Here is a 12,229-nt window from a genome sequence, read left to right as displayed (position 1 = left end):
CAGGCCAAGCACAGACAGTGCATCCTGGTAAAAACATTACCCAAATGTTGCAGTGTGAGGGAGCTCCCCTATTGGTAAAAACATGAACTCAACTTAGATTCAACATAGAAAAAAAATAAAAAAATCCTAAATCCCATCATCTATTCTCTAAAGTCAATGTCTACATTCAAAGTTCAACAAGTTCAACAAGCTCTCACATCTCAAAAAAAATATATGTGTGTCACAAATACTCATTACATTATTCTCAGCGGTTCTGGTTTTATACGGGTCATTATCAGTACTATGAAAAGGACACATCCTGCTTGTATTTAGGCGTTCGCCTCGCTCTTTAGATCGGGCGGCGCAGGGTTCATCCGACAGACATGGCGTGTTTGGCTGCCGACTGGCCCTGGGACAAAGAGGAGGGGTTAGCCTCCTCTGTTGAGATTCATCTGCGGCATCTTAGAGGGGATTTCACTGCTCAGCACTGTCCTGGTTCAAGCCTGAGCCTCGTATACTTAGCCACAATAACTCAGTAATGTATACAAGACTATGAAACAGATATTATAATTAAGGTGTTTGGGAATCTGGAGCATCCAGTCTTTTTTATATAATATGTATCTGTATGAAACTACGCTAGGGTTAACATACATTCCAGAGGAAGTTGTAATCCTACACACATATTAAAAGCATTTTGGAAACACTACAGATGTCAACTAGAAGGATTCTGCGATCAAACCTATGACTCTACAGTTAAAACAAAGCCTAAAGCACCTTACCAGCCTTTTAATAACTTTCCTTGCATAACCTAGTGATAAAATGAGTAACATTGTTATTATTACTAAAACTGCATTAGCCAAAATATGAACAATTTCCATATCAGTTTTGTTATTTTTAAGGACAATCCAGCTCAGTAGTGAGTGAATTCTTTGAAAGCAGTACAAGCCAAAACATTAGGCAGCACTGAAATGAACAATTTTAATACACAAGACGTCAGTTTGAAGGCTAAAAATGTGTATACAGTATTTCCTTTTCGTTTACATCATCTAAAGTAGCAATTAACCTAAAATAACAAAAGTCGATAACAATAGCCAAGACTGATGGAGAAACTGATTCTTTTACTCGCTTTATTATCCTTGTCACTGGAACACAGGAAATGTTTTTTGGAATCGATGATGGTTGCCAGGGTTGAGTTTAACTTTATATTCCACTACAAAGTTTTCTATTATTTGGGCATCACCAGACTTTGCTTATTTAAACCACCGATTGTTTGCATGACGTGTTAAGTGAAGATTTGGCTCTATTGACAAGTACATAGTCCAGCATTTTTGATCCGCGCTCAAAACTCGAGTAAACTCTGGCTAACTTACCTTTTAAAGCCATGGCAGTTACTTGTAAAGCAGCTCAAGGTTGGCTTGATGGTTTGGCTCGTGCACTGAGTGTGATGCCAGTAAAATTACAGGATGTTTGGGCAACCGTCGCCTTGGCAGCGAGTTGCATTATTGAATTGTGTCAGACAGTGTAATAAAGCTGGGTTAAGATATTAGATATAAAATAAATAATTACAGATTAATAGAGATTTAGTATTTTATTTGTCTTTCGTCAGCTGTTATGGGCCAAAGAATCCCTTAATGATGGTTCACTGTGGAGAGAATAAGGGTTCGTTGAACTAATTAATTTGATGTCTGCTCTCCCTTAACATCCCAGTGCTCTCATCCACACGAAAAACACACATTTTTATGCAATTTTCTTGTCAAGGTGCTTTCCAGGTTCAGTTAAAATGTAACACATTTCATCAATTTGAATGAGCCAAGTTAATTGCTGTTAATTTAAGATTTTCCATAAAATGGACTGTATCTACTGGAGAAATAAAATTATACAGAGTTTGAAAAACTCAAATAATATTTGATTATTAAAAGATGTGTTGTGGATTATGTTGCAACATTTATGGAGGTATGTGTGTTTGATTCGGTGTGTGGTTTTTATTATGCCATGTTTCGACATAGAGTAATGAATTGTTGCAATTCAGTGTAATAGGATTTTCACTTCCATCCAAGGTTTTTACTCACTAGTTTCTAATATTTTTTAATCAGTATCATCATGATATTGTGAGAGAAGAGTTGTGTTAACGGATATCTTAGATGAGGTGACTGGTAACATTAAACAAAACTCTACTACGGCCTTATTAAAGTGTAATGACAGATATATTAGCCAGAGGAACACAGCATTTTCACAACATGATAATGCTCTGTAATCACTTTAACTAGGCACAGCTATTTAATTTATAAAAAAATAGTTTCTTGATTGTGTCACCCTGCCTTTGAGGATACCTTTTTAAGCTAGGCAACAATTTAAATAAGGCCGATGTAAAATTAAGCACTGGCTACCAATCATTCTTATCAACTTTAAATCAATGATTGCAAGAAAATTCCTAAATATAATTTGCAACATATCTGGATTGATCATCTTTCCGCTGTTATTAGTTTAACTTCAGAAGACTTGAGAAGGAACCATACTGATGAGATCCAAGACAAAACAGAGGACACTTATTATACGAAAACAATATACAACTGTCAAACTTATGTAAAGCTTTGGTTCCATGAATACAGTAGAAGGTGAATTGCAACCTGTAAACGCAAACCTCAAATACAAATGTAAATATAATTTAAATACTAAATTATACTAATGCCAAATACCTTAAAGATTCCCCTTTCAAATGTATCGTTCCCAGTGGAATATAATAAGAGTTAAAAGCTACTTAATTGATCCAAACACTTAATTTTATGTACTGATATTAATCATTTACACTGTAACTATCCCAGCTATTAAGAGGAAGACAGATAAAAGACAGGCGCTGATGCTCCGGCAGAAGTGGTGTTGACTTGGGGTTAATGAAGGAGTTGTGTGCTGACTTACCACCGAGGTTGTCCATCTCCTTCTCCTGCAGCAGGCTGACGGCATCGTCGTCTCCCTCTAGCAACAACTCTGTCTCGGGGTTCTGACTGGCCACGGTTTGGCTGCGGAAGGCCTTCTTAGACTTGACCACCTCGTCCTCTTCTGTGCCTGGGAAAATATGGACGAGAGAGCCCATTAAAATATAACATTCTGAACTCTGCGAGCTCTGATCGGTATCAGTTGCTGGCTATTACTACATATTGTCCATTACTTTGGCGAAAAGCCTGGTTGAGTCATTTACATCCGGTTTTGCTACTCTGCCACTAAATAATACCATTGATACGTTTCTGTATCTAAACTGCAGTGTGCTATCCCTGCCTGAAATTAATATTGAAAAGGTTTAGCTGTTATACTTGTTGATTGAGCAGAGGTAGACTTTGAAGAAAGAAAAAGGATGATGAAGTAAGAACATCTGCTAAGCCTTTTTTTTTCACACAAAAATCTACCCATAGAGGCCTGAAATAACAGAGTAAACCAGGCATCCTAACCACATTTTTGATAATCAGAGTACAAGCTCAATGGATTTAAGGTGAGTTTACATGGGAAACCTAAAACCGAATTAGCAATGTGATTGTGCGTGCTGTGTCTGTGTTCAATCTGCTTTTATAGGCTCACAAAATGAACATCATTACATCTAGCAAATAAAAAAAAAAAGAGAAATAAACCGTGGAGAATCTCTGCATGTAATACACAGTGATAAGCAGGATAAACCTGATATGAGATGCTCACTAATGTGCTTGCCATTGCATATGAAAGAATGTCAGGGTACACATTAGCTCACTGAATACATTTCACGTGGTTGAACATCAGAGGTGTTTCAGCTTTTATTTTTAGACAAGGTCAACAATGAAACACTATCTGTATCTTGAAAGACCAACAGCTGAATCGAGGGATACATCTCGAGCTCGTAGTCGATTAGAGATATCATTTGCCGCTTTTGGAGACTTGACAAGAGTGAGACTGAACAGACAGCACAATTAGGAGGCTGCTTACACCAGGACTTTATCATATGGCTATAGTGGAGCACGCTCATTGAAAAAAGATGTGTTCATACATTCTGCAAAACAAAGAGGTCTCACAACACATTTATCAGCTTAAATCAGCTCATCTCCAACATGTGCCTGCCACACGGCTGCTCGCAACGTTTATGTGAATTTGTCTTTCTGAAGTCTAATGTAGGAAATAACCAGAGGAAAAGGAACGAAAGGAAGAACACATATCAAGAAATGGGAGGTGGCTGACACCCGTCTGACATGTTTCCTTTCAGCGCAGTTCTTAATTCGCCTCTCCCTCCCCTGAGGAACATGTACCTTGTCTTGAAGAGGTCATATTTGACTGTTGTCAACATTGCTACCAAGAAAAAACTCTGCTTCCTGCTCTGTCTCATATCTGGTGTGCTTTCATCAGACGGAGGGAAGAAGTCTGTGCATATCGGAAATGAATTCTGTGTAATGTTAAAGGCAAAAGCCAGCCAGCGGTCAGGGATCAAAGCAGAATGAGTGAAACTTAAAACTGTAATTCTGTAAACCATCATTATGCTCAAAGTAAATGAGGGAAAGCTCAGCAGACATGCTGATGTTCTGATTGGCAACTCAGTACGGGGCTGAATAGAGCAAATAAACCATGCTGATTTTCTACACGCAAATGACCAACATCAACCGGAACAGCGCAGGGTACAGGATTAGCTTTACCCACAAAGCAATTTAGTTCACACAGAAAACATAATATGGTTATAAATAACAATAAATGAAGAGGTATGACATGTAGGAGAGAATGTGCTGACATGAAAAGCGATCTTGTCGTGAGTGATAGCCCGTTGACTTGAAGACATTCTTGTATTAAAAGTGCAGCAGTAAAAAGGGTCACCATTTGTCACTATTAAAGGACTCGCTGTGCAGTCGTGTCAAGGCAGACTCGTTAAAAAGCTTTTCATGTGTTCACCCTTGACCACTGTATGGCAAAACAAAGAGAATGCGACCCTTTGAGTATCTGATATAACTCATATGAAGTGTGTGCAGTCTGGGTTACTACTGTATGTGCACATTCAGCTCTTCACCTACAGAGGCATTTAAGTATTCAGTTGGTTTTATAGTGTCAGAAACTGAATATATTAATTAATAATTAATCATCCTTGAACTCAACTGTGGTGTTCCTCAGCAAATTACAGGATCAATAGGAAACTAAACTGATTTTTACAATACTGTTGACAAAATGACAAAAAATACAATTACAGATGGATGCTTTAGTTTTGAAAAGCTGAGCAAGGTATTTCTCTCAAATCCCATTGAGTGTTTTTCATTAAATCACTTAACAATAAAATTTACACTGAAGAATAGAAGAATCTTGGCCTATGTCGAGTCACGCAACTAGCATCTATCTAATTAACTTTACAAAGTCAGCAGTTCACCAGAAGTCACTGCCAGTGGCTTCACAACATCTCTGAAAGAATGACAGCAGTTTCATGTCATGTCTGCTCTCAAGTCCTTCAGGAACAGTGCCAAGAGAAGCCACCAATCACCAGTCTCAAGGGTCCTCTTGTTCAATCACTGAGTTGAAACTGCCTTGGAGTGCACTAATTACACTCAGTAAAGTGCATTGCAGAGCTTTCGTGACCCCATTGGAGGCTGATGAAGAACTGCCAGCTGTGACCAACGGAGGCCGCCCCTGAGCACTCATCACAGGGGTTCAACAAGGATAGATGGTCTTGAGTTCTGCACAATTTTCAAGAAAACATGCTGAAAATATTTACATCTGTGGACAAGCTTTCATGCCACTACATGTTATAGGATGAGCCTTTTCCTATAGATGGGGACCTATATGTATATGGGTCTTATATGTTCACCTGATGGGTCAACACCAATCTTTCAGAATTTAAGTTTTATTCTGGAGTTGGAGAGATCTTAATATAGATAAGAAAGACGTACAATTTAGTTGTTTCCTGAGGCTTAAAGGTGCAGTGTGTAGAATTTTGAAGCATCTAGCAGAGTGCACTTGGCAGAAATGGAATATAATATTCATAAGTATGTTTTAATTAGTAAATAATCACCTGAAAATAAGAATCATTGTGTTTTTGTTACCTTAGAATGAGCCCTTTATACATACATAGGGAGCAGGTCCTCTTCCACAGAGCCCGATATGTTGTACCGCCATGTTTCTACAGTAGCCCAGAATGGACAAACCATAAACTGGCTCTGCACTGCAGTTCCTTGAATGACCACATGAGGCTGGCTTCAAAAGCAAGTCAATACCCATAGACCCCCATGTTAAGATGTCCAACCTTACAGCAGAAATAAACGTTAGTTTACAGCCTGGTACAAAAAACGGTTTCGGTCTCTATGGCTAATTTCCCCATTCATGACAACTGTACAGGGGGGTGAATTTTTATATAACTCACCTGTTTAAATTTTTATTAAGGCTTAAAGTTATGAATAATTAAGGGCATGGCCACTTTGAGTAACAGGTGGGTAACGTCACAGGCAAGTCGCTACCATGGTGACAATGTTGGTTAGGTAACATAACCATGTCATAACCCCAGATTCACAGAGTATAGGCGTAGCCGTATCTGTCACTATTTCAGTGTGTTTTCGGTTCATGAAAGTTAATTGTAAAATTTTGGTCACCTAAAAAAGTCTTGTTTAGCATTTGATTTTACTGAAAGAACCACTAAGGATGTTCAGTTTTTTCTGCTAAATACATTTTGTTTTAATGGTTTTAAGCCTGTTTTTTGCTAGCAAATATTAGCATTAGCATTATCACAGTGAACCACAGACTGTAAATGCACTATGTTGACCAAGCTAGCAGCTAGCATTAGGATCAGATCCACCCTCTTGTCCAAATATGGTCACTTCTCCTCACTTCTGGCTCCAAAAATCCAAGATGGCAACGGTGAAAATGCAAACTCGAGGCTTCAAAATGGGAGTACACAAACCAATGAGTGACGTCGCGGTGACTATATCTATTATTTTTTACAGTTTGTGGTTGCAATCTGCAACCTCTCCACTAGATATCACTAAATCCCACACATTGCACCTTTAAGGCGTTGTGTTGTCCATTATAAAAACTTCAGAGAAATATTTATATTTTTAAAATGTATTTATAATGCAATATTTAAAATCACAAAGAAAAGAATGTGATCATTGCAGACCCCATGAAATGGCCTTTTTATTTCTTTGAAGCGATGTAATTTCTGCTGATGTAATGTGGTGAGAGTTAATTTTTAAGTCAATGGCATATCAGTTTGGTTTAATACAACGAGCAGAAAGACGGGATTTCTTAAAAAAAAAACTGATGGTTTTATTGGATAGATTTTAAGTTCACAGCTAGTAGAACAGGATGAGGTCAACATTTAAGATTCCCTGTTTTTTAAGTAGTGACAGTTTTACAGGGAGTCAAAATTTCAATTCCATTGTATTTTTAATTTTATAAATGCAAAGTTGAATTGCATTGGTACAGAACATATATAAGTAACAATATTTTGTTTGTTTCACACAAGACAAAAAAACATCATGATCTTCCTGGAAGCCACAGAGTAATATAATCAAGTAAATGTATTCTTTTGTAAACAAGCCAAAGCTCTGGTGAAATAAACTTTATATTCTCAGAGAAACATTGGAAACATTTCATTGTTCGGTAGTTTTACTATTCAATATGGAATAGATAATAGTTTAAAGGCCTTTAAAAAACTGTTGAATCAACTATAATACTGTTGCCAAGGGTCCATGTTTCATATACTGCTATGCTGGAGAGTTTTGTGGCACTAGCCTTTCTTTTTTATAGCCTCAGAAGAGCCGGCAAACATGTGCTTTTGTAAGTCTCCTATGTATTATACACCCTGCCTCAACCACTTCACCGCCACTCCTCAGAAAGAAATCCACAACATCATGTTTTACTTAGGGTTCAACTAACTTGTATGGGTACTTCTCCTCAGAAGAAAAAAAAAAGCTGATCACACAAATACTTGGGTAATTCAATATACACGACTATAAATAAAACACAAAATACTTTAGGTTGTTCATTTTTAGATGTTTTCATGAGGTGGTTTGATAAGCAATGCGAGATCTGGATAATATGCTGGAAAAGGTCAAATGCAGGGCTCTTGTGGAAATCACTGAATGTTTGTCAATTGATATGACAGGCAACATTTTAGACACAGCTAAAGCTATCTTGACCTCTTTCTAAACAGAGACTTCAAAAAAGAAAACCTTAAACTTTGGAGCTTTTGCAGGAATTATTCTGTTTTATGTCTCATCTTGTCAAATCTGTAGATAACATGCAATACTACATGGATCCATAGCTTATTTACTATACTATCTTATAATGTACATCAGTGTTTTGTGCAATCATTCCAACATCCATATAACGTGAGCTCTATAGTATGTTTTAAATATATCTCTTCCGTTTCCCAGACTCTATCTGTTTCAGATCCTGCCCTCCTACGCACCCTCTCCACAGGCTCCACATTCCACATGGAGAGAAAAAGTCATGTCCATGGGATTGCGTTACTGCTAAAGCGATGCAATTCTGCCCTCTGTCTCTTCACTTTTATTTACTCTGCACTGAAAGATGAAATGAAGGGGAAAAATGACAGCTTCATACTTCCTGTGATGCAAGCCATCCGTTTTGGAGAGTATGTGTTTTGAGACTGTAAAAGTAAACATCATAACTTTGATGTAGGGGAGTTTATACAGTGCAGACGCTTCCTCTTGGGGTGATCTTTATTCAATATCCTGGGATGTGCAGTGCATGTCCACTGTGCTGCCAGAGGTTACAAACAACCTCATCTTTTCCCCATCAAAACATTAACAGCAGTGTCTAATAATACTCTCATCTGGACCTGAACTCCAACAGCATTTCATGTATATATACTGCAAGGCTGCACTCAAATATCTGGATTTGAATGTTAGTAAATGCCCTGATGTCATTCCTCACAGTTTAATATCTTTGATTATAAAGCTGCAGAGGGTTAATATCTCATCACTAGGCCGGTGCTTCTGCTGCAGTAAAGAGCTATAAAGATCTCTGCCCGGGGCAATCAGCTCTGAGAGAAGCTCCTCACCTGAAATGAGACAGCAAGGACACCTGGAGGTAAAACACCCCGTTAAACACTTGGATCAATATTAACGTGACTTCCATTTCATGCTTGCCCAATTCCAGTCACCTAACAATACACTTTAATACTGGGCCGTGGCTGGCTGTAACAGGGCAGGTTATTACAGGCAGAGGGCAGAGACAGAATGTGCTGGCTAAGCTGTCAATGCCGCTAATAGACAACGAGGCAGAGTTTAACCTCCCATCACATACGTCCATGAATGTGCGCTCTCGCACACAAGACACACGAATTGCACAAAAGTGATTACAAAGGTTACACCGACGCACTGGTTTTGCCGATATATATCAACTTGTCTTTTTTTTTTTTAAAAGTTTCCTCTCCACATTTCCACTCTTAGAGAATTTCACTTGTCTGACTTTTAGGAAGAATGTTAATTTTTCAGAGATGATGATCTACCATTTCAAAGAACGGTGCGAGACTCTCAGATGCTGTCAGAAACGACGTAAGCTACTCACTCACTGAAATGTTCTTTGTGAAAAAAAAAAAAAAAAATCTTTCCAGCTCACTTTCATTTTCCCCCGAGTGAGCCCGCGAGACTGACGTTTACTGTGAACACAACAGTGTAAGTCTGCCCTCTTCAAACACAAGATTGTGGCTGGGTGTATATTGTCATATCCTGCTGTCAAACCAGAAACTGTGTATTCAATTTGGACAACCTACTGTTCCTCCAATAGTCCCAGATTTTAAAGCCTTAATAATGACTCTCAATGGCCAACTCACACAAGCTGCTTTGTTTTACTTCTCTGGTGCCTATACAGCTGGCAACCCACTAAAAAGTTCTATAGAGTCCCTGTCAAATCCCAGAAACAAAGTCTGGATATTATGACTAATGGATATCCACCTCTGAGCCTCTGCACCGGGGTTATCTGCTAAAGACAGGTCTTATCTTTAATACCATGCTAATTAAAAGTGAATATTCATAAAAAAAACACAACCTGTCATAATACATTTAAACAAAAACTGCCAACTGTCTCTGCCAACGAAATCTACTGAAGTTCGAAAAAAGAACAAAAGATCCTTCTCATTTCAACTCATAACAAAACCTGGCCTACGCTGTGCAACCACATCAAAGCCTGCTGGAATAATCCTGAAAGTGCAGCTCACCTCTCAAGGAGAGCAAGAGGGCCATCCGACCGCAGGCGATCCCTTTCACTTGACAAGTTTATACATTATTCCGCTCATTAAAACCACCACATGCCAGCTGGGCTTCAACAAGTCTTCAGTCAACTACGCTGAGGCACTAATGTCAAACAACAGAAACAAAACTGCTATCTCAGAAGCATATTCTAGTGATTTGATGGATACACGACATGTATTTTTGGCATTGTCTTGAGGAAATCTGTTATATACGTCACTGAAGGAGATAATACTAATATATGCTGTAGGGGGAAAAAAAATCCTGTCAGTGAGCAAATAATTGTGCGATGGTTATAGAGGGCAATGGCCAATGCCGACTGGCAAAGTTGGAAGAAAATATAATGGCTGAAATAACAGATACTGCTGCCTTCAGTATAATCTTCTCTTCAGCTTTTACACAAATTTTATCCCGGTTATCCACGGAAATGTATTATTTCTTGGTTATTAGTTACAGTTCGAGGATATGTTCATGCAATTTCTTTGCCGTTGATACTGAATTTTCCTGACAGCTTTTAATATTTTTTGTTTATTGATATTTTTGTCAGATACATACAACCACCATGCAGTTTTTTTTTTGTTTTACAACCTGTCAAAAAAAAAAACCCCTAAAAAACAACAACAATAAAAAACAGTCTGGTAATAACCTCACATGACCAGACTTGGCATTTATATCTTTTTATATCTCAAGTCACCAATATCCACAATAACAGTGGCTCATAGGAACACAGAGTAGCTCCCTTAATGGGAGGGACAAAAAACAAGACAATACAAAAACCATTAACAAAAAAACAAAGGACAAACAACAAACTGCGGGAAAAAAAGGGTAATCTCCCTATAGCTAACAATAAGACCAGAGGTCCCTAGACATAATGACCAGCTATAATACAATAACCCACACTGTGTAATGAATAATCCATATTGTCCTCCAGGATACAGAGATCAATCAGATATTGTATTCAAACACGGGTGGTCCAGAAGCCATAGACAGGCAGTCAATCAGCTCCAAAGTCAATGGAAAATGATATTCATTCCAACTGTAGACACCATCCACAGGTACAATATACATAAATCTCAGGTCTAACATTTTTATCAATGTTTCTTGTTGGGAAAGTAACAGACCCTATTCTCTGTTAAAGAACTTTTAATATTTCTAAGCAGATTAAAAGTGCTCATAGTTTTGTTTTCCTCCCCACTACAGTATCAACACGAAGCCCACGAAATTAGCGTATGGCTAAAAATAATAGAACCACTACAAAATCTAAAGCAGACGGTGCAATTATTGCATGTGTGTCTCATATATGGACCACCTGCAGCCGAGGCAGCAGCTGGCATGTGTTATCAGCAGAGCTGCAATGATCTTCATACAGCAGCTGAAAGCAGCCAGATGACATCCTGAACCAAGCCAACGGTCAGCTTCAGTAGCTCAACACTGAGACGCACATGAGGTCACTGAACATTGTGGTCATCATGCATGTGCTACTGTAAGTCTACAGTCGTTTTAAAAGGTCTATCCTGAACATAACGCATTGTCTGTTTTCTATTTTCTATAAAGAAGGTGCTTACTCCATTAATTTTCAGAATCAATACATTCACCCTTGTGCCTTTAATAACTTTGCTCTGCTATTCAATTACATCAGGACAGAAAGGCCAAGGGTGTTTAATAGTACTGAGCTGCTTTCCTTTAAAAGTCGGTGTTGCATGACATAAGGCAAGACTGACACAGGGTGGTGGGCAACACTACAAGACTGCCTGGGTCAATAAGAAAAGTTTCAGGCAAAGAGAAGAAAACAATAAAGGGAGAGATCCAATTTGTTCCTGAGTATGTGTTGCGATGGAAATAAAAAAGTGCAATAAAATCGATGTGTCATGTTCAATTCACAGGACTCATAAATACGTTACCTATAAAAATGACCTTTAACTTGAGCTGAGCAATATGCCAAATTACATGGACTTTTTCTATGATGCTTTAATGGCAACACTGATACTCAAAGTGAAACGTGTGAATTTTCATTTCCAGCTCTCTAATTCCGATGAGTTTAAAATCGGTCC

The 12,229-nt window shown here is 38.3% G+C and overlaps 1 protein-coding gene across 3 annotated transcripts in view; it reads right to left on the bottom strand.

Moving 5' to 3' along the window:
- Nucleotides 1-12,229, bottom strand: part of nbeab (neurobeachin b) — a 205,698-nt gene that overhangs the window by 60,166 nt on the left and 133,303 nt on the right. For all 3 annotated transcript variants that reach the window (XM_067595181.1, XM_067595180.1, XM_067595178.1), the window contains one exon: nt 2,896-3,042. In XM_067595181.1, coding sequence (XP_067451282.1) covers nt 2,896-3,042 — 147 coding nt within the window. The remainder of the gene's footprint in view (nt 1-2,895; nt 3,043-12,229) is intronic.

Source organism: Thunnus thynnus, chromosome 7, assembly GCF_963924715.1.
Source record: "Thunnus thynnus chromosome 7, fThuThy2.1, whole genome shotgun sequence".
In the NCBI taxonomy this organism is placed as follows: Eukaryota; Metazoa; Chordata; class Actinopteri; order Scombriformes; family Scombridae; genus Thunnus; species Thunnus thynnus.
Note: the sequence above shows the minus strand (reverse complement) of the source record. Positions and strands in the feature narration are given on the sequence as shown.